The sequence below is a fragment of the Aspergillus homomorphus genome (genome assembly GCF_003184865.1).
Source record: "Aspergillus homomorphus CBS 101889 unplaced genomic scaffold BO97scaffold_23, whole genome shotgun sequence".
Classification (NCBI taxonomy): domain Eukaryota; kingdom Fungi; phylum Ascomycota; class Eurotiomycetes; order Eurotiales; family Aspergillaceae; genus Aspergillus; species Aspergillus homomorphus.
In genome coordinates, this window is record NW_020291909.1 from 423,695 (window position 1) to 442,889 (window position 19,195).

At 51.1% G+C, this 19,195-nt stretch overlaps 5 protein-coding genes across 5 annotated transcripts; 3 read left to right on the forward strand and 2 right to left on the reverse strand.

Annotated features, from left to right (window-relative positions):
* Positions 1-18: 18 nt before the first annotated feature.
* Positions 19-1,485, reverse strand: BO97DRAFT_392483 (glycoside hydrolase family 7 protein; the record flags this gene model as incomplete). Its single annotated transcript, XM_025693869.1, has 3 exons — positions 19-768; positions 827-1,213; positions 1,270-1,485. 3 exons carry the CDS (start codon positions 1,483-1,485, stop codon positions 19-21), a joined length of 1,353 nt encoding a protein of 450 aa, XP_025550540.1.
* Positions 1,486-3,760: 2,275 nt separating this feature from the next.
* On the forward strand, positions 3,761-5,326 carry BO97DRAFT_392488 (alpha/beta hydrolase). The gene is made up of 2 exons (XM_025693870.1): positions 3,761-4,259; positions 4,314-5,326. The coding sequence occupies exons 1-2, from the start codon at positions 3,853-3,855 to the stop codon at positions 5,140-5,142; spliced, it is 1,236 nt and encodes a 411-aa protein (XP_025550541.1). The 5' UTR covers positions 3,761-3,852; the 3' UTR covers positions 5,143-5,326.
* An 8-nt stretch (positions 5,327-5,334) lies between these two features.
* BO97DRAFT_425701 (uncharacterized protein) lies at positions 5,335-5,627 on the reverse strand (the record flags this gene model as incomplete). Its single annotated transcript, XM_025697089.1, has 2 exons — positions 5,335-5,542; positions 5,599-5,627. The coding sequence occupies 2 exons, from the start codon at positions 5,625-5,627 to the stop codon at positions 5,335-5,337; spliced, it is 237 nt and encodes a 78-aa protein (XP_025550542.1).
* Positions 5,628-11,736: 6,109 nt separating this feature from the next.
* Positions 11,737-13,157, forward strand: BO97DRAFT_406310 (autophagy protein 5). The gene is made up of 4 exons (XM_025695391.1): positions 11,737-11,919; positions 11,991-12,135; positions 12,192-12,627; positions 12,709-13,157. The coding sequence occupies exons 2-4, from the start codon at positions 12,016-12,018 to the stop codon at positions 13,134-13,136; spliced, it is 984 nt and encodes a 327-aa protein (XP_025550543.1). The 5' UTR covers positions 11,737-11,919; positions 11,991-12,015; the 3' UTR covers positions 13,137-13,157.
* Positions 13,158-17,156: 3,999 nt separating this feature from the next.
* BO97DRAFT_406312 (uncharacterized protein) lies at positions 17,157-18,361 on the forward strand. The gene has a single exon (XM_025695392.1). The coding sequence runs from the start codon at positions 17,372-17,374 to the stop codon at positions 18,017-18,019; it is 648 nt and encodes a 215-aa protein (XP_025550544.1). The 5' UTR covers positions 17,157-17,371; the 3' UTR covers positions 18,020-18,361.
* Positions 18,362-19,195: the final 834 nt, after the last annotated feature.

Consider the following 19,195-nt stretch of genomic DNA (forward strand, 5'->3'; position numbering starts at 1 on the left):
CATTCGAACTTTCGCCGTTTATGCTCTGAAGGTGGAGTTGATCGGGCCGAACTTGATGTTGGAGAAGGTCACGGAAGCATCGGAGTGGGCCGACTCGACCGTCTTGGGGTCTCCCTCGCCGGTCTCGCAAGTGCCGCGAGCAACACCGGGGTCGGTGGCGGTCGCGGTGGTGGGGTAGTGGCTGTCCAACCAGTTCATGCTGGCGTACGAGTCATCCCACAGGCTCATGATGAGGACCATGGACGAGAGGGCATCGCCCATGCCGGAGAGGCCGCCGTGCTTGGTGAAGATGTCATCGTCGCCGAAGGCCTTCTTTTGGGCCGTGCAGAAGTCGGAGGTGATCGAGTTGCCGGAGACGCCGCTCACGTCGGAGGCAGCGTTGGCAATCACTTTGCCGTTCTGCACGTAGTAGCGGCGGATCTCGGACAGGGAGCCGGAGCTGCCCTTGATGAACTGGGTCACGACTGTCATCTTCGAGTTGGAGTCCACGGTCTTTCCGGGGCCGAAGAAGGTCTCGTTGCCCATGCGGTAGGCGTTGAAGTCACATCCGTCGGGGTCGCAGGTGCCGGAGTAGCGGCTGGACGAGTAGGTTCCGCCGCAGTCGTCGCCCGAGCACATCACTTGGGTGGCCGAGTCGCAGGGGTGAGGGGTGAAAGCGGTCGAGATCTTGTTCGCTTCCCAGATGTCCATCTCCGGGCAGCAGGATCCGTGATCGCCGACGCCCGAGTTGGAGTTGGTGGTGGACGGGGTCCAGCCTTCTACGTTTGCCTATTCCTGATGTCAGCGCCGTCTGTCATAAGGGTGAAATGGGGCCACATATGCATACCTGTCCGTCAATGAACTTCAGATCCCGCGGGCACTGCGAATCACAGTATCCCGTTCCGTACTTGGCACCGGCCTTGTTGGTGGGGAATCGAGATACACCACCATCGGCGTCCATTGCGGTGAAGTACAGGGCGCCGTTCAGCCCGCAAGGGAGGTTGGACACATCGACGTCGAAGGTAAACTCGGCGTCCAAAAGATCGAATGTCTGATACTTCTCATCGCTGGTGTCCATGAGATAGAGGCGGGAGCCGACGTTGGACCCAGTGACGAATTTGAGGGTCAAGGCATCACCGCTGGTGGTGACACCGTAGGTGGACTCGTAGTTGGCGCCATCCAGAGCACAGTTCGAAGCACAAGTCTTGTCATCGGGGCACAAAGAGGCATCCCACTGGGAAATTTGTCAGTCAATAGCTGCATTTGAGCTGGGGTTTGCACACAACTTACAGTGTTACCGGTGTAGCAGTTGTTGGTGCCGTCCACGGAGTGAACCCATCGCCAGTTGGAATCAATGACCACGGAAGCACTCTGCTCCGTGCAGCTGCCAGCAGCAGTACATTTCTGCCAGGTCAGGGCTGGGTGAGTTTCCGCGGTCTGAGTCCCGGCCTGCTGAGCGTGAGCCGCGCTCCAGAGCGCAGAGAAGAGTAGGGCGCGTTGATACATTGTGTCCAGAGTTGTTCGTTGAGTCGATTGTTGGTGCTTGATTGTCTGTCCTGCAGAGATGATGAACAGACTTGACTGGAAACTTTCCTGCCTTTTATACCTCTGCTACCTCGTGTAGCTCTCCTATTTTCTCTCCTGTTGACGTTGAATCCGTCTCGCAACGGTTGAACGGACCGCCATACCGTTGACTGACTGTTTCGGAGAATACTCTCTTTCCTATTTCGTGAAGCAAAAGGTACCTCCGTTCCGCATTGCAAGGCAGGTGGGCGTCTATCCATGTCCGAGAGTGGATCCAACGCGGCAATTGCTGTGAGCTGTCGAATCCATTCGATCGAATACCGGGATTACGGGTCTGTTGGGTTTCAAGATTGCAGTGCCGGAGATTACTCCGACCTATTTCAGTCACTTGCAGTATCCTACCAGTTCGACCAGGCTATACAAAGTGGCCAGATGCTGATGCCGTCTCAGATGCGGAGGTTTGGGCCAGAAGGATTGATACCATGATTGCCCAGCTCTGGGGAGAGTTTGGTCTCAGATTAGTTTTGTTTAGAAAAGCACCACATCTACCGGAAACGGTCAATTGGAGCCCTCTTGAAACACAAATAGAAAGCTAGGTGGGGAGACTGTCGTTTGAGCCCTGGAGCAAGTCAACTACCATTGAAGCCATGTGTCAGCTCTGAGCTGAAGCTGCTGGTGCCATGTATGTCTACTATGATTTTCAAGAGATGCATTCGGCCAACATCCGAATAACCGCTGCGCAAATGACGATGTGGCAGATGTGGCGCTGGTCGGGCGTCAACCGGTCTCTCGTGCGGCGATGACCCTAATCCATAATCTAATTAGATTTCAGGGTTCTCTTTGACCTCGTCGATCTTCGGAGTGTGGGGGGCAAGATTCCATCAATGAGATCCAATTCTGGCTCGAGCATAACATCCGTCTTGCAGGTGGCTAAACGGGAGGGCGCCTTTGGCCCCGATCAGAAGGAATGGTGTAGTCTATCTTGATTGGACTCTTCCAAGCCCGCGTCTTCTCACTATAATCCACATAAAAATTTCCCCACAGTGGGCTAAAAGAAAAAAAGCCGGTTGTGGGTTTATATCAGACACTTTAATGTTTCAAGGTGGTGTGAAATATGGCCCGATGTCGGAGGACCAGTGACAGCAATTGATTCTGGAGCCGCTCTCCTCCTTTCATTTCCTTGACGTAGACGAAGCTCATTTGACAGCGGCTAATGTGGACTGATGTCTTTGAAATTGGCGGGATTGATTATCTCGGCATATCGAACCAGATCACAAGGGTGCTCTATCGTAGTACCGTCCGACAAACCCGGCATAAGTCATGGCGCTGTACCTTGCGGATCGCTCCCGGTTGTTGCTAGCTGCCGTCCAACGGCTGTCCAGGCTTTGTGAGTAATAATCTCCATTTAGCCGGGAAACACTCTCAAAGGATTCCACGGAGGTAATCTCCGCGACTCGAACGGAACGGGTCTTGAGTTGTTCTGCTGACTGATCTGTCATTCTAACTTATGCAGCGCACTGCTCCAGGAATGTGTTGTTGCCTGTTGTTGTGCTTACTGCAAAGCTGGTTTCATGATTATGCGCAGAGATCCCCCGGTCTTATGACTCTTGGCTCTTGTTATCCGGTCTTACTCGGGCGCATGGACAGCAAGAGAGTCTTGGCGACATCTCACATGTCTAGTAGCCGCGTGGTCCCGATATTGCACACGGTCATTCATAGGAGAAGGATGCTGAGGGAGGTTTCCAACCCCATGTGGCCTCCTACAGCGTCTCTGCCTGTAACTGTACAGTAGTCCGGTATTTGCACGAGTTGTTTCATCAAATTCTGTATTAGGCGTCGCTTTTGACTTAAATCATTGGTGGTGAGTGTGTTTCGATTGATCCGGAAATATATTTCGATTTCAGTGTCCACACTGTTATAGTGTAAGATGCTGTGGAAGTCTTCTCATCGTTGATCTCAAGGTCCAGTGTACATGCATACCAAGCTTATGATAGCATCTTAGAATCCTGGAGGGCTGAATCATAAGAGACACAAAACTGTCTGCTTTACTGCCTTGAGCAAGACGTACTGTGTGTTGCGTGGAAAGTAGAGAGTCGAAGCCTCGGCTGATGGCCGCACGGCACATGACTTCCGTTATCTCTTATCGGCGTCCGGTGACGGGGCTTCGGCCTGAAGAGGAATAGACCGAGGCTAACCAAGAAGTTGTCGACATCGCCTGCCCGCCAACTTGATGCTCTTCACTGTATTCAGCCTGCATTTCTTGTTCACTTTATTCACTCTTGCATCCTTTTCTTTTTTCTTTTTGGTAGACTTGCATTATACAATAGACATTACTCATAGACAAGAAACATGGCTTGGTACAATCAGACCGTCGATACACTCTCCGATTTCTTGGCAAGCCACCGCAGCCAACTTCCCTTACTGGCCGCGACAGGGGCCTCATTGACTGCGGCATTGGTTTTGCGCTCGCTTTTATCGGAATCTCACCCGGAGGGTAATGTGTATTCCTCCCCTCTTGCAAAGGTCAAGGCCTTGTCGGATGAGGAAAATCGCAATCTCCCTCTGCCTATCGACGTCCTTCCAGGAGCCCGCGATGTTCCCACCAGCTTTGGTGGCTCGATGCGTGTATACGAGTGGGGCCCGGAAAATGGCCCCAGGGTCTTGTTGATCCATGGCATTACAACGCCTTGTATAGCACTGGGCGGATTAGCCCATGCCTTGGTCGATCGGGGCTGCCGTGTTATGCTGTTCGATCTGTAGGTGAACTGCCGAGCGACGCCACCATAGGGACTGCTAACAGGTGCCATTAGTTTCGGAAGAGGCTATTCCGATTGTCCTTCCGATAAGCCGCAGGACAGCACACTTTGGAACCGACAGATATGGTGCGCCATTAACTCGTCTCCCATTTTCAAGAAATTGGGAGATCTCTGCTTGGTCGGCTATTCATTGGGCGGCGGCATCGCTGCCAACTTCGCCGCTTTCCATCCCCAGGCTATCTCTTCTCTGGTACTGCTTGCGCCGGCAGGCTTGATCCGTGATTCCCGGATCAGCTTCCAGTCTCAGCTTCTCTACTCGCACGATTGGATCCCCGAGAAACTGCTCAAGTTCTTTGTCCGTCGCCGTCTGCGAGCAGGCCCGTTGACATCCAAACCTGCGAATAAGAAGCTGAGCGCGGAAGATGCTTTGGTTGAGGAGCTTCCTTCTCAAGGTGCAGAGGTTCAGCGGTTGTCTCGAGCCTATCCACATGTGAATGTCCCAAGCACCGTCAAGTGGCAGGTAGATGAGCACCCTGGTTTTGTACATGCATTCATGTCCAGTATGCGACATGGTCCAATCCTGCAGGAGCGCCAATTGAAGGTGTGGAGACAGCTTGGAGACTGGCTTGCCACCGGGAAAAAGCTAGGCTCGGAGGCGATGCCTGGTCTTCATCATAATAAGGTTCTTATTATGTATGGCGAACACGACGCGGTTATTGTGAAAGACGATCTCGTTCCCGACGCCACCGCAGCACTGCAGGGTCTCGCGAGCTTCAAGTCCTACGACGCTGGTCATGAGTTCCCAAGCACGAAATACGAAGATGTGGCTCAGTATATGATGGAATTTTTGCAGCTCAATGACATGACAAATGAAATTCTTTGAAAGGAACGGCCTTCTTGTGATGACTCCGCGATGCTTCTCTCATATCCCCGACATATGTTGTTCGGCACAATCCTGCTCCGCACACACATCTCTAATAGACTCTGTATATAGACGAATCTTCTGTTCTTCATATTCCTTCACATTTGAAGCGTCTTTCAATGTATGTACCTGGATCTGAAACCAGTATCTTTCTTATTTCTTTAGAACCTTTTCCGTCGCTTCAAGCTGGCTTGACAGGCGTGAAGCGTGCTCGGAACGATCATGGATCCGAGCCCCAGCAAAGTATGGTCCATCCGCTGCCGGTGACTGCGTGAAACGCTCCACGAGACTTCCGCTGGAGCCATCCGGAATGTGTCTCAGGTTTCCGGCGCTGAGGCTGTTGCTGACCCCGTTACTAGCCCTGTTGCATAATTGTCAGTGTGAAAGAGACCCAGAATAGGAGAGCATATAGCTGACTTTTGTGTTTGCTTGTTCTCGGAAGACATGGCCGATGGTAATCGAGACTTGATCTCGGCAGGAAAGGTGTGATTGTAGAGGAGTCAGAGACAGCAACTCGAAGAATCTCTGAGAGCAACTGCAAAGCCAAGACGACACGGTTTGCTCGGTCAATGAGTGTGTGACGATTAGGTGCGGGTCTTCGGTATCGGTAGGCTTGTTATTCGGTTCTGGTTTGACTTGTGGAAGTGATGACACTGATGATCTGAGTGAGAATGTCGGTGGAAAACCAGCTGCTATATATCTGAGAAAGGACTTCCCCCGAACCTCAAGCCTTGCTGTTGCTTCCGAGTGAAACAGAGAATGTGATACAAAAATAGACCGGGATGAATCTGAAGCGATGCTGGGATACAACGGCCCGGAACCAAAAGTGACGAGATGGCAGCCACCAAAGTCGCGTGAAGAGGGAAGCAAGACGACGAGCAACGCAACCTGTGTGACACAGAGAGATGGAGATCTTCAGTTTGTCCTTCGCATCCGGATCGCAGCTTTCTCACAATCCAGGCAAACTGGTTTCAGGTATCCAAGGATCACCTCGTTCAAGGATGTGCCCGGACTTACAGCCCCCGAGGGAGTCGTTGATGTCTCTCCCTATGTGCCTTGAATAGCAGTCAAAAGCTTCAATTGGGAGATCTGCCGAGCTGCCGCGTCGAGCTTCAGGAACTAAAACAAGGAGAGTTCGTTCTGCCCCCCAGCGGTTAAGGGAACGATTACCCAGTCAGTATAGGGAGGATAAGCTCAGAAACCGGATTTCGTTTGATTGGGTATGGCAGGAGCATTCTGGGGAACCCATGAACGATCGTCAGCACGGCGAGCACCGGGCACATGAACCGAAAGGCGACATAACCGATCATTCGGCATGCATACTAAGACACTCTGCTGGTCATGACGGCCCGCTGAAGCTGTCTGCCATTGGTCGTGGAAAGCATCCGGGCAGGGGGTGAAAAGGGCTGAAATCTCGGCATCAGATTCTCAAGCCCCGTTCGAAGGGGTTGTCACGAATCTAGACCTTTGAAGCCAAAACCTCCCGTATTGGCGCAGACGCTATCGATGTCATAGCCCACAATGTGATCTCGGACCAGAAATCACAGGATCCACTAAAGTGAGAAGGGACCAGGGACAGGCCGTTTGCGAATCGGCTAGGATCAACCGATCTGGTCAAAACGTGGTCGATCTCTTCGAGGTGATCACGCACTGCCCCAGGGGATGGCAGCGTCAGTGCTTGGTGTCCTGCCCCGCCCGCGCTGCTGCATACAGTATTTTCTTCTGATATGTTCAGCCACGATTGACTATGTCGTAAGCTAATGGCCCCTGTCTCCTCCGACAGAATAACGGCATTATTGCATTGAGGGCAATGCACACCTTGCACGGCTTGGGAGACGACAATGACTCAGGGCACAGGCCCTGCTGACCAAACTGGTTAGCGGACTTTTATCGCTTACAGACGCTGTGATAAGAGCATTGAAGATTAGATTAAATGCAAGCTTACTAGCTCTGACCCTTCCCAGCTTCATCCTCATGTTGGTCAGCTGGAAGCACACAGATAACGGCTCGCTGGTTCGGAACTGATCATCCTTGAGATTGTCACATCTGCGCTTACATTCATGGCATCTGGAATAAGCTGACATCAATAATCCGGCTATGCAGTGCTCCTTTAATTTCACGACCGGTTATGCCGCACCGGAATGGGAGCATTCTGAGCTAAGCCTCGTTCTACCTGAGCTGGCCACAGCTGGCCAGTGCGCGTGCGTATCAAAGTACGTCCTTACGATTGCATATCGGTTGTCAAAAAGGGGATCTCCACGACGGATAACGGGGGGAAATGAGACAGGGTGGGATGAAAAAGCAATTGGCAGTTCTATATTTGGGTGCAAATCCCGTTCATCTCTGACTACCTACCACCACTAATGGCGAACTATGGATCTCTCACGAGCTAAACCTTGCGCTAAACGACAGAGCACATCGGATTTGATTGGCCAACGGTATCAGATCGACGGAGTGATTCAGGCCTGGCTGCCTCCTTAGCATGGGTTACCACAGCGCTGGGTTCGTAGCGCAGAGGTTTTATGAAATGCACAGCACAACAGGTTGAATAAAACCAGGGTCCTCGGATAAGGGAACCGAAAGGGGCTTTCCGCAGTTATGCCCAGTGCTCTTTTTGCTTTTCTTGTTCCTTTCCCAACCCCCCTGACCTTCTCCCTTTCCGGATACGGTCAATCCCTTGCGGCTTGCTCCGCGGGCAGCTGTCGGAATCAATAGTCTCCGTGCCCTGCGAAGAAAATATTGCGGGGGCATTGACTATCTGGGGAGAGAGCTCCGAGGGAGTTATTGATGCATGCTCTCCCTTGAAACGGATTGCTTTCCTAACGCGATCGCAAACGGCCTCCCGGCCTTATCACTTATTCCGACTGCTCCCTGTCGCAAAGGGGGTTGAGAGAGGGTGAAATCTTCCTCTTTGCTTTTTTCCAAGATAATACCAGGCACCTTTCCCGTCGGATTGATATTAGCATCTGCATCAGGTGGTTTGGTCTCCCTTGCAAGGCACACTTGGCCCGAGCTCTAGCAACCTTATCTTTCGGCGTCATGATCCACCATTCATCAGCCTGTGGTCTGAGCCCTCCTTGGCAGGAATACGGGGCTGTCGACCAGTACGAGCTCTCATTGGATGCTCTTTAGGTGCGTTTAAGCGATCTTCAACCACGTACTATACGGGCGAATGAGGAATGACGGCTCGAGTGTGCGATAGGCCCTGGACAGCTTAGGACCCTAGAAGTGGCCAGCAAAGTCAAATTTCGGCACAGCCACTCATACTGTCTCGCGTGGGCTGCTGGGTAAAGCTGCCATGTTTCGAACCGAGCCGGAGAATGGCAGTTACCGAGCCGGAAGCAACGTATGTGCTTCCAGGGGGAATGGGCGATTGTTCAAATTTGAATCTGGTACTAATCTTCAATTCACTCCACGAGATTCGGTGCTTGTCGGCTCTATGACTACGCTTCGTCGATCCTCTCCAAATGAGAGCTGGTGAAACGGCGTAGCCGAACTCCGGAGAGATTTTTATTTCTCCTGCGCTCCTCTTTTATCTAATGTTTTTGCTTCTTTGTCTCCTAACATACCCTTTCTTTGCTTTTTCTCTGCCTCTCAGCCCCTTTCAGCCGCCATGAAATGAACTTGACAAGCAGTCACAACGCCCACCTGCGGGACAGGGTAGATGAAACAGCCGCGCAAGAGCTGTTACGTCAACAAACAGGAACGAGGATGACGCCAACCGCTGATGAGGCCACTGATCAGAGTAGCAAGAATTCGACGGCTTTTTCCGAGCCATGTTGTGCCTGAACACATTCCTGCTCTTCGGCCTTTGCGGCCTCCCCTTTTCGCCTCCGCAAGGCATGCGCACACGACAAACATTTCGGGTAGGGATTGGCGTCCCTTTTTCTTTTGCAACACGTCCGATTTGTAGGAGAGACGATATTTCCCGAGCCGCGCCCCTTCTACCTACGAAAAGTCCGACCAAGCACCCCCTTAATGAGCAAGGTTCTCAACTATGAGAAAATGAAGGCTCAGTCTCTGCTGATGCTGCCGAGGCTAAAGAACGTTACACAGACATCGGCAAGCGATGGAGGTCCGACGTCCGATATGCGGTCGGCTTCGTATTCGCTTTTCTTGAAGTATTTCGAATACGTGACTCGCGAGTCCGTGCTGCTGCGAGATAGCCAGACCATCAGCCAGCCTACCAATCACTAGACCTTATGATAGTTCGTGCCGACGGCTGAAAGTGGAGATAGTGGTCAGAACTACATGCTTGGACTTGTGTACGAACGATGGGGCTCGCCTTTGCATGCATCACATTCTTCTTCTTGAGGTGTCGTATGCACTTGAGTCCCAGCGTGAACCACTCCCCACTTCGTCTTACCTTCTTTGGCATGGAGCCGAGATGAATCCACTAACGGTAGACCCTTGAGCGATCTGAAACATATCATTTCATGGCAAGATACCTGGTGTGGCTCGCTTAACCCCAAGACAGAACCTCGAGTCTGGAACTTGGCGACGCTATACTAGCGCATGTCTCATCTGCTAGCAAACGCACGCTGGGTCGGCATCCCCGGGCCTGCAGCGTACATTGCTATCATGCAACACGGGTTCATCCATGTTCATGTAATGCGGTATTGAGATTGACCCCCCTCGACGGTACCCTGGTCGAATGTGAACGAAACGTAGTGGGGTCCTGGATCGATGCATGATGTGATCTGCAAACGCCCAGTATGCGATAGTCATCATGAGGTGGACTTTCGTTCCCAATGATGTGTTTGATCTGAAGTGGGGTGTATCGGCATGCTCCCAGTGTTGTCGGTGTTTCAACATTGGTCACAAGCTCGGCTGTCGAATCATGACGCCATAATAACAGTCTTACATGTGGTCCATGCAATGCTGTTAGGTCGAGGTGGGTCTGAGATGTGATAACGGCCTTTGCCGGTTCATCATCCTGTTCGTCTGATGGACGAAATGCATGGAGGTGGAGCCTGAGATACCCGCCTGATTCTTTTGGCATCCAGATGCGTGTGACTCAAGCTGGAATCTCGTCTTGCATGGCCATCACATGGGCGGCATACAGACCTGTTGCGTGGAAATGCTCATGATGGTGATACGAAGTGCAGGATTGTCGTTGTTGCACAACTTATTGTACGTTTCATAGATCTGGCGTAGAGGTCATAAGCCAAGACCAGCAAGCACCGCGTCGTCAGGCTGGAGCTAACGGAGGCAACGTAGGCTCGCTACAGGACTACCAACTCCGTCAAGCTCTTCTCGTCTACGCTTCCCATCCAGGTAACTGATGACACCATACACTCCATGCCCAAACAAATTTTCATTACTCAAGCAGCCTGCATAGTCCATGATATTATCCCCACTCTTGAGTCACAAGCTACAGAGTATCGATTGCACCCACATGGCGATGATAGCTCGAAAAGATAGCTTGTTGCAAAAGTCGAGCACCACAGCACAGCACAGTCATGCAAGGCAACTACAAGGCAACCGAGACCTACGCCAGTCTTACCTTTACCAGCCTGAGCCAAATCCCGCGGAGAGTCACAGTCTAGATCAACCGCTTGGTCATCATTTGGACGACTTGTGTCTATCTCTTGATGCTCCACACTATGGGCCGCACCCTCCGTCGGCTATTCTCGGAAGAGGGCCTCATGATTTGCAATAGTAATCGATGCAGAGAGCCTCACAACAGGTTTCTCCCGCAGTGTCTGCACTGCATATGATGCTGATCACTGTCTGTCGCCGAATGGGTGCTGTATGTATATGCATGCAAGATGCTGACTATCCACCAGTGATAATTGAAGATAATTGTAGCAACGTGTGATCTTCAGGTAAGATGCTACACTGATCGATCCAATTATCGAACTGGATCTAATCAGTCCCGTCGATGGACTTCTGTCTTTCAGTAGTGATGTCTTCGTATTGGGGAGGAGCGGGTTGCGCTTGTACACGAGGTGGCTGCGGGATAAGTGTCTAATGCTCAGGAGACCAGAGGACTAAGTAGATAGCAGTCAAGGCTGCATGTTCATGGAGAGCTGTCTTATCCGCGAGGAGAGGATGTTGTTGAGATATGTGCTTTTTGAGGCTTACCAGTGGCGGTGTTGACATGAGTAAGACCCAACAGGACGACTTGAACCCGGCAGTGGCTTGTGCACTATGCAGAGAAGCAGATGTAGTGCAAAAGCCAGTTAAAGTGACACTCTCCTGCTTGGCCGGTTCGATTCCTGAACGTGTACATGCAGCTTTGATGCAATCGTGCTCTCGCAAGTTCGTCTTTTGCTGGCTACCAGAAGGACAGTAGAGAAAATTGGATGAAGCTATATCATGATTATCTCTTTTTGGCTAGGAAAACTTCCCACAAAGAGTATGCATGACGTCCTGTGTCTGCTACCCAAATGAATGTTAGATTTGATTGTTGTCATTGTTGGTGATACTGTGGTAGACTGTCTCTGCCTCAGGCAGCAAGCCCCTCACGTGGTGCCTAATCCCTGTTTGGTAAGTTGGCCGTATATCCGCCTGTATCGCTTCACCATCATCACTATCTCTCCATCTTCGCGAAGCTGCACGCTTTCTCCTTGTTACTCGGCCCAATAGACCTTAGCTACTTGGGATCGGGATCTCGCCTTTTTCATGAGCCTGAGTATCTGCCAAATTGTCATGTCTTGACTTCGGGAGTAAAAACAGTCAATTAGTCGATTTGGGCCATTAGTCACGGCTCCGACCTGAATGAAGCATCAATAGGTATACCTCTAAACACGACCACCTCTGATCCCAAGTCTAAAATATAGATAGCAAGAGCTAACCTCTTGTAGATAAAGCGCAAGCATAACAGCAAGTATGGATGCTAAAGCATCATTAGGCAGTATCCAGAAAGCCGTCTGGAACGGCAAGCTGCCGCTGCACATCACCCTGGCTGCATCAGAGAGCCGAACCTTTGACCAAACAGATCCGTACCTTGTACTTCCCATTGAAACACCCGCTGGATAATAAATCATTCACTAACCAGAATCCAGATCTCCTACTCCCGCATCTCATATCTCCCCTCTCTTCTTCCCCGACTGCGGGACTTCTTCGCTTCCTCGCTCATCAACCCGACCTCAGGCCCGCATGAAGGCTGGTTCTCCTTCGAGGGTGTCCCTCTGAAATGGCACTACCCCATCGGCCTCCTGTATGACCTCTACGCGGGCGCCGACCCCGCCTCCAAAGGCGGCACCGACACCGACCTCCTCTCCGCCGCAGACGAGGATCCGCTCCCCTGGCGCCTGACGGTGCATTTCAGTGACTGGCCAGACGAGGAGCTCGTCCGCCTCGACGCGGAGGGGATGGTCATGCACGACGCGTTCATCAACAGCGTCAAAGAAGCAGATTTCCTGCGCAACGGTACCGCAAAGGGAATCATGACGCTTTCGAAGGAGGACTCCGCGGGACTCTGGAGGGCTGTCAGAGACGGTACGCTCATCAAACCCTATCACTTCTTGACACTATCTGTCTACCTTCCGCAAAGATAAAACCATTAATGGGCAGCAACAGTGGACCTCCCCTCCTTCCAACGAATATCCAACATCCTCCTCCCACCGCCCAACCAGCCCTTCCGTAATGTGCCCATCCGATTCTTCCTTCCGCTACCGCCAGACTCGGACTCCCCATCCCTGAAAGTAGTCCAGTCGCCCATCCCGCCGGTAATTCAGCCGTCGTCGGCTGTCGCGGCGTCAACAATGAATGTCGCGGCGAGCCAGTCGGTCATGGCTGCTGCGCGGGGCGCGCCGCAGACGCAGACGGTCGGGTCCGCGTTGCATGCGCTTTTGCCGAATCTGTTTCCTAGTCGGAGGACGCCCGTACTGGCGAAGCCGGTGTTGCATGGGGCTGCTGTGCCGATGGGGGCGCCCGTGGAGGAGCTGGTGCGGTGCTCGGCTTATGGGGATGGGTGGGTTTATGTTGTTGTGCGGATGATGGGGTAGTCGTTGGTTCGGGTACGTTGGAAGTCTATTGGGGGTTATAGATGATGCATTCATGTTAGCTTGGCTACATTTTCCCATGTCCTTGGCTTCGCTTATCCTTTGCAATAAAGATCTAGAGCCACCCGACGCGTCTTCTTCTCATCCAAGAACTCTATTGCTAATTGAGTTAGCCAGCTTTGAGGGGAATTACTACCTTCTAATGTTATTTCGCTGCTCTCGGCATACAGGGGCGTTCCTTTGAGGGCGTCTAGCATTTGTTTCACAACACATTTCCATGATATTTTTATTTACCCAAGGAGAAGAACATCAAAGTGTGACGCTGCAAACACACGAAGCTCACTTGTGAAGCATGGTGAGCTCTATAAGTGACAGGATAGGGCCGCTCTAAAGTGGTTATGACCGAGACGATAAGAGTTAATCTGAGGAATTGTCAGGGTAGGCAAGGAGGACAATTAAAGCTGCTAAGATGTATCTTGCTGCGAGGCGGGAAGGCCATTTCGTCACTAAACCCGAAAGTTGAGAAGGGTGTGAGGGGTATGAGCCAAATCTAATCCCTTTGTCCGACCTCCGTCGGACATGATTGCCGGGTAAATGCAGCCATTGCGGACTTTCAGGGAATGCCCACTACCTCGGCAGAATGTACGATAAGAGCTTGACGGGTAGGTTTGTAAAAATTGAGCAGTTTGTGCATCAAATCCAAAGGCTAGAGACCGTGATCATCTCTGATTTTCCCGGGTCGCTCTTCGGGATGTATGTTGGTTGGGAGAATCGCTTGCTCAATACCTCGGTCAGTTAGTAAAACCGGCTTTGGGGAGTCAGGTTGAACTAAGGCGGGGTCGCGGTAACGGACATGCATCTAACGCGAACGATTGGTAACATGCCGGTGAAGTGACTGCGTCATCAAAATTGGTAATATGGTAGACTTACGAGAGTGTTCGTTTGCTTCAAGGGCGAGAAGCTCCAGTCTACATGACTGACTAATGTGGGGGGCTCAAGTTATGTGCCTGTACTCGAATTCCATGATGCAAAGGATTGATCTTGCATATACAGCTTGCGAGTTGGAATTAAAGGCTTTGGAGGGCCTCGTAGGTCATACGAAGAACGTCGTCTGGCGTATATCGTCCGTTGATTGTTTACTAATGGCTCCTAGCTAGCCCCTACGGACTGGACGTGTAGTGGAGAGAGGCTTCATACTCGGACATCACCACGTTAGGTCATTGTGTCGGCTTCAGGATATGAGACTCAAGGCATGATGCTCATGCAGGAGCAGAGAGAAGATGATATATTTAGAAATAGGGAGTTTCGATAAGGAGATAGACCTGCATGATGGCAGGTAGTCCCCTGCAGATTGTATGGTACGGTACCATACGAACGATATGTAAACGGACAATCTATAGGCATCTTGACATCAAAGTGCAGAGATATGAACAGCGGAGGGAGGGGACGATGGAGCAGACAGGATTACACAAGCGCTGGCCCTAGGGGATGTTCTATAATTAACGCCTTGACCGGCGAAATCAACACGAGATGTGCATAGCTCGTGCCTAGTGGTGGATACTGAAAGCAAATGGTGTGATGAAGTGGACAGCGAAAAGTGAAAAGAGACAGAGGTGGAATAAGAATAGGTGCATACATATGCGAACCGAGGGGCGAGAGTGCAGCAAGCTAGGCAATAACCTGGGTTGATTCGGTCAATGAGGTGGGGAGTGAAGGTCAATTAAGCGCGGCCTGGGGCCACATGGGAAGACAAGAATAGAACAAGTGATGATATGGAGCTTGTCTCGCTTGAAGACAAGCGTTCATTCCCACTGGATACGCTATAGAGACAGCATATGACGGGTTTAGACTGCCCTATCGAAGATCGTGCGGAGGAGTGGAAGACAACGGCAGTATGCCCGGTCGGGGAGACAGAGTAGAATAGGTATAGATCGGCATGATATTCAGTGACAGCAATGGGATTGGCTGTCATGTAAATGAAAAGGCCAGGCTGCAGATGGCGGCGTGTATGTCGCTTTGGAGGGCGATTTCATGAAGCTCAGAACACGCTGCCATGTTCTCAAATACAGACAGGATTGGGAGGCTTTTTGTCGGAGATTGTTGTGTGTTGAGAACCTCAAAGCTGTGGCAGTATAGCAGCTACCTCGAAAGAAGAGAAATCCACAACCTCCAGGTCTTTCATGGTGGTGGGAAGACACCACATGTATTCGAAGTGAGGTTAAGAAGTTCTGCTAGCGCGCGATGGATAAAAATAGCGAGGAGATTGATCTGCAGGGATGGTTATTCTTAGCACGGTAGTTGCTCTCTTGGCAATCTAATCTTAGCACCCACAGACCATCCCCGGGCGATAAGCAATTCGCCTGATTGGAGCACGACCCTCAAGGGCCCATCTGGTCAGAAATTTAGCATTTGCCCTGTCTCGTCGCTGGTCAGATGTCATTCATGGGCGGCTAATTCTTGACAGAGACGGCAGCAGTGTTGCTGCACGCCTTGGCTTGCGCTTCAATTACCAGGGTGAGTGTTACTGTTAATAAACTGACCTGAGCCAATCATATCACATGCCAGCAGCAACTAATTCAGCTAGGCGCCGGTCATTCTGTGCAGCTTGCCTAACAGGCATGAGTATCACCACCTTCAGGATCTATCCAGACTATGGCGCTGGTCGCGTATGGCGAGAAGCCTTCTTCCTGGGAGAGACACTAATTAGATGGAGCATAGCCAAGTGCCCACGTAATGTCTTGTTGCCCTCAACTCCTAGGTGGATGTCATCGGAGCCCTGAGAGCTGCGGTTGATTTCTCAATATGCAAAAGATGAGATTAACAGTGGCGAACGGAAACAATGATTATGGTTTCAATGAGCGCATCATCTTAACATTGTGCTGTGGCCAAACAGCGCTAAATAGGTAGGTGTATGCATAGGGAATTTGACAGTGAGGTAGAGGTATGAGATAGCGTAAGCGCAAGTAGTGGCGGTGTCAAAGGGTTGCCCTGGAAATCTTCCACATCTGCGCCATAGTCTCAAAAGAAATGACCACTATCGACATGGTATCTTAGGGCAACGCCTGATGTAGAGTGCCTGTCACTTTGCGTGCCTGTCAGGGTCCAATTCCCGCTCCGCAACGCGCTGCGACTTCGAACAGAAGTAAGGGGTCGCAACCTGAAACAAGCAGTCCAACAGACGGGATCGTTTCAAGTTCTCTCACTGGATCTCGCCCTATGTATGGCGTCTCCATTGATGGTAATCCTGGTCAAGTTTCTTCAGACTATACCCTTTGCGTTGTTGGTATCATCCGCAGCACGTTTACGATTGTACCCCGTGTTTCAACCCCGACTGGGCGACCAGGTCCAACGGTGGTTGTAGAACCGCGCGCGTTCTTGCGACGAACCATCAACGAATATTCTAGGAATTCTGAAGCATGATGGCTGTCAAGATCTCTGAAAGTAGGGGGTACCGCGATAATAAGTGATTCAGAAAGCGCGCGACAATTCACGAAAAGCAATTCTCATTATTGACAGCGTATTGACAGCGCAAGGAAGACCTAAGACAGAGTTATAAAGTAATGGCAGCTCCTCTCGAAATCATGACCTCTTCAACCTATCTCCAAAAATTCACATTATCGCGCGTCTCATCGCTTCAAATAAAAGTCCTCCCTGATACTATACTTGTGTTGTTCAGGCGTACTGCTTCCATTCCGCCGCTAGTGCACAAGCATCATCTGAGAGAAGGAATCCGCCACGCCCATTACAGGACAGGGTTTACATCACCCTTAACCAGGCCGTGCATTAGATCTCACTCATTGAGAGCGGTTTGCTTTCGGATCTCTGCTTCGTTCGTAAGTGGATCGCTCGAGTTTTGTTGCTATTTTCGATAGCTGAACGTGCTAACCTGCTTTGGTTAGATAATACACCGACTCTCTATACACAAGTGTATTTTTACGGTCCGGTACTGGGTTGGGTATGTTTACACATGATATCTTACGCATTGTATAGTGTTCTAACTGCGATCCTCAGATCCTGTCGTCGCCAGACAGCCACCAGAGCGAGCTCCTTTCCTCAATTTCGCTGCTAGATAAATTTCCTTGCCTCCTGCTCTGCACCCAGCATCGTCCAGTCCAACATCATACTTTTCCTCTCAAAGCCTCCTGGCCTACCTGAACTTCGCCACGATCTTCTATCATCCTATCACTCTATTTCCAACAACTCCTTGACTACTCATATATCTCTGCTTCTTGCTCAATATGGGACCGACAAAGCCAGTTTTACGTCCATTGGCTACTCCGAAAAACATGAGCTTTCCTTCCGAGCTTCGTGAGCGTACCTTCACGACATGCCTTGACATGGACCGGCCATGTACTGAGAAGAGAGACGAGGACCCTGAAATCACCATCACTCCTCCTCCAGCATACACAGACTTTCTCAACACGTTCAGTCCAATCTTTGCCAGTCCCACATCTTCGCGTGCCAATTTCTCCAAGTTCATGCTTGAGAAACCGCGCTCGCCACCCGCTTCCACTCCCTCCAGTACCACATCTACCTCGTTCCCCAACAGCCATCCTCAGAAATCTACCTCCACGACCATTCCTCCCCGAGCTCCTTCACCACCATGGGCGAGTAAGAGCCCAGTTCATGGCCAACGCTTGCGCTTACCGCCACCCTACGTCTATACACCTGTTTCTGACTCCCCCCGGAGTGCACACGCATTGCGATCTCCATACTCCCCAACGGAATGGCGCATCCACCAGTTTGAATCTCCTATTAGTGAAGTGGGAAGCTCTTTCAACGTCCGACATGTTGTGACGACCACAATTACCTACAAGCGAGCGCCTCAGCTCGATCCTGCCCCGCAGGGTAAGCGGAGAAAGAATATCAGTCGCCGGACGACATAGCCTCCCATCTAGTTATCTATGAGCATTCAAACAAAGGCATAACGACGTCTTCTACTTGAGTCACTTATTACGACATGCATTAACTCTGGATGGTGTTACAATTCCGATTTTTCTTTCTCTTTCTGGGCCTACAAATCGGGGTTCATTCGCTATGTTGTATTGTTACTGCGGACATGCATGATGAGCCTTGGTAGCGGGACAACGGCGGCGTTCTGAAGTGGGAAGAACTGTACCTGTATTGTTTGATTTTGATTGTCTGATGTAGCAAATCTGGGGCCATGTTTTTTTTTATGTTTTGTCTTTTATACGCGAGCTATCTAGAAACCTCAATGACATTACCATCAATAATACTCCTTCTCTCTCCTGTAACCCCAACACCAATTTCGAATTAACATCGAACCACGTACTATACATTGCCCACACAACGAGCCCAAAACAAACATACCTCCTCGACTAGCCTATACCACAGACCTGTCTAGCACTCAAAGACAAAAGAGCCCCACCCGACACAACAATTCGTACTATATACATACATACATGTATACATACATACCGACTCGAAGTAAGCGCGCGGACCCCAAGAACTCAGCCTCAAAAGCAGCCGCCCCCCACCCCCCCGGCCCGCCCAGCGAACAAAGCCATCGTAGTTGAACCCAGATTGCGCGTTTGAGACCAATACTCATCCACCACGCGGCTCACATAATCGTCAGAAGGAATCTCCAACTGCACCAGTGATGTTGAATTCCCTCACCGTACGCAGAACGAAGGAATCAATCATCGTTTTCCCGTGTATGTTCTTCCATCGATGATAGATCGAGAACATTAAGTCGTCGTCGTTTGGTGCGAATTGATTGGGCTGGCGGGAAGGGGCCGGGACCGCTCGCGCTTGTTGGGCGACTTGGGGGCCCCCGGCGGATTTAGGTTAGTTGGGCCGGCCTAAGCACGTGGTTTGGGTTGCGCGCGCGCGCGCGGGCGAAGGAAATCCTGGAGGATTTTCTCTCGCTACCAAATGCTTTGTATGCCCCCTGCCGCCCCCCCCCAGCGCTCCAGGCGGTCAAATGGACCGGCCACGCTCGTTATCCTTCAAATCCTTCTGCGATTGGGGAATGGCTGGCTTTTCTTTTGTCTTTCATGGTGTTGACTGGTACAGTACTTGGGCAGCGAGGTAGAGTTTGT

Coding starts and splice junctions, on each gene's coding strand:
- BO97DRAFT_392488 (XM_025693870.1), top strand. CDS start 3,853: ATGGCTTGGTACAATCAGACCGTCGATACACTCTCCGATTTCTTGGCA. Junction 4,260..4,313: donor CGTGTTATGCTGTTCGATCT/GTAGGTGAACTG, acceptor AGGTGCCATTAG/TTTCGGAAGAGGCTATTCCG.
- BO97DRAFT_406310 (XM_025695391.1), top strand. CDS start 12,016: ATGGATGCTAAAGCATCATTAGGCAGTATCCAGAAAGCCGTCTGGAAC. Junction 12,136..12,191: donor ACCAAACAGATCCGTACCTT/GTACTTCCCATT, acceptor ACCAGAATCCAG/ATCTCCTACTCCCGCATCTC. Junction 12,628..12,708: donor CTGGAGGGCTGTCAGAGACG/GTACGCTCATCA, acceptor GGGCAGCAACAG/TGGACCTCCCCTCCTTCCAA.
- BO97DRAFT_406312 (XM_025695392.1), top strand. CDS start 17,372: ATGGGACCGACAAAGCCAGTTTTACGTCCATTGGCTACTCCGAAAAAC.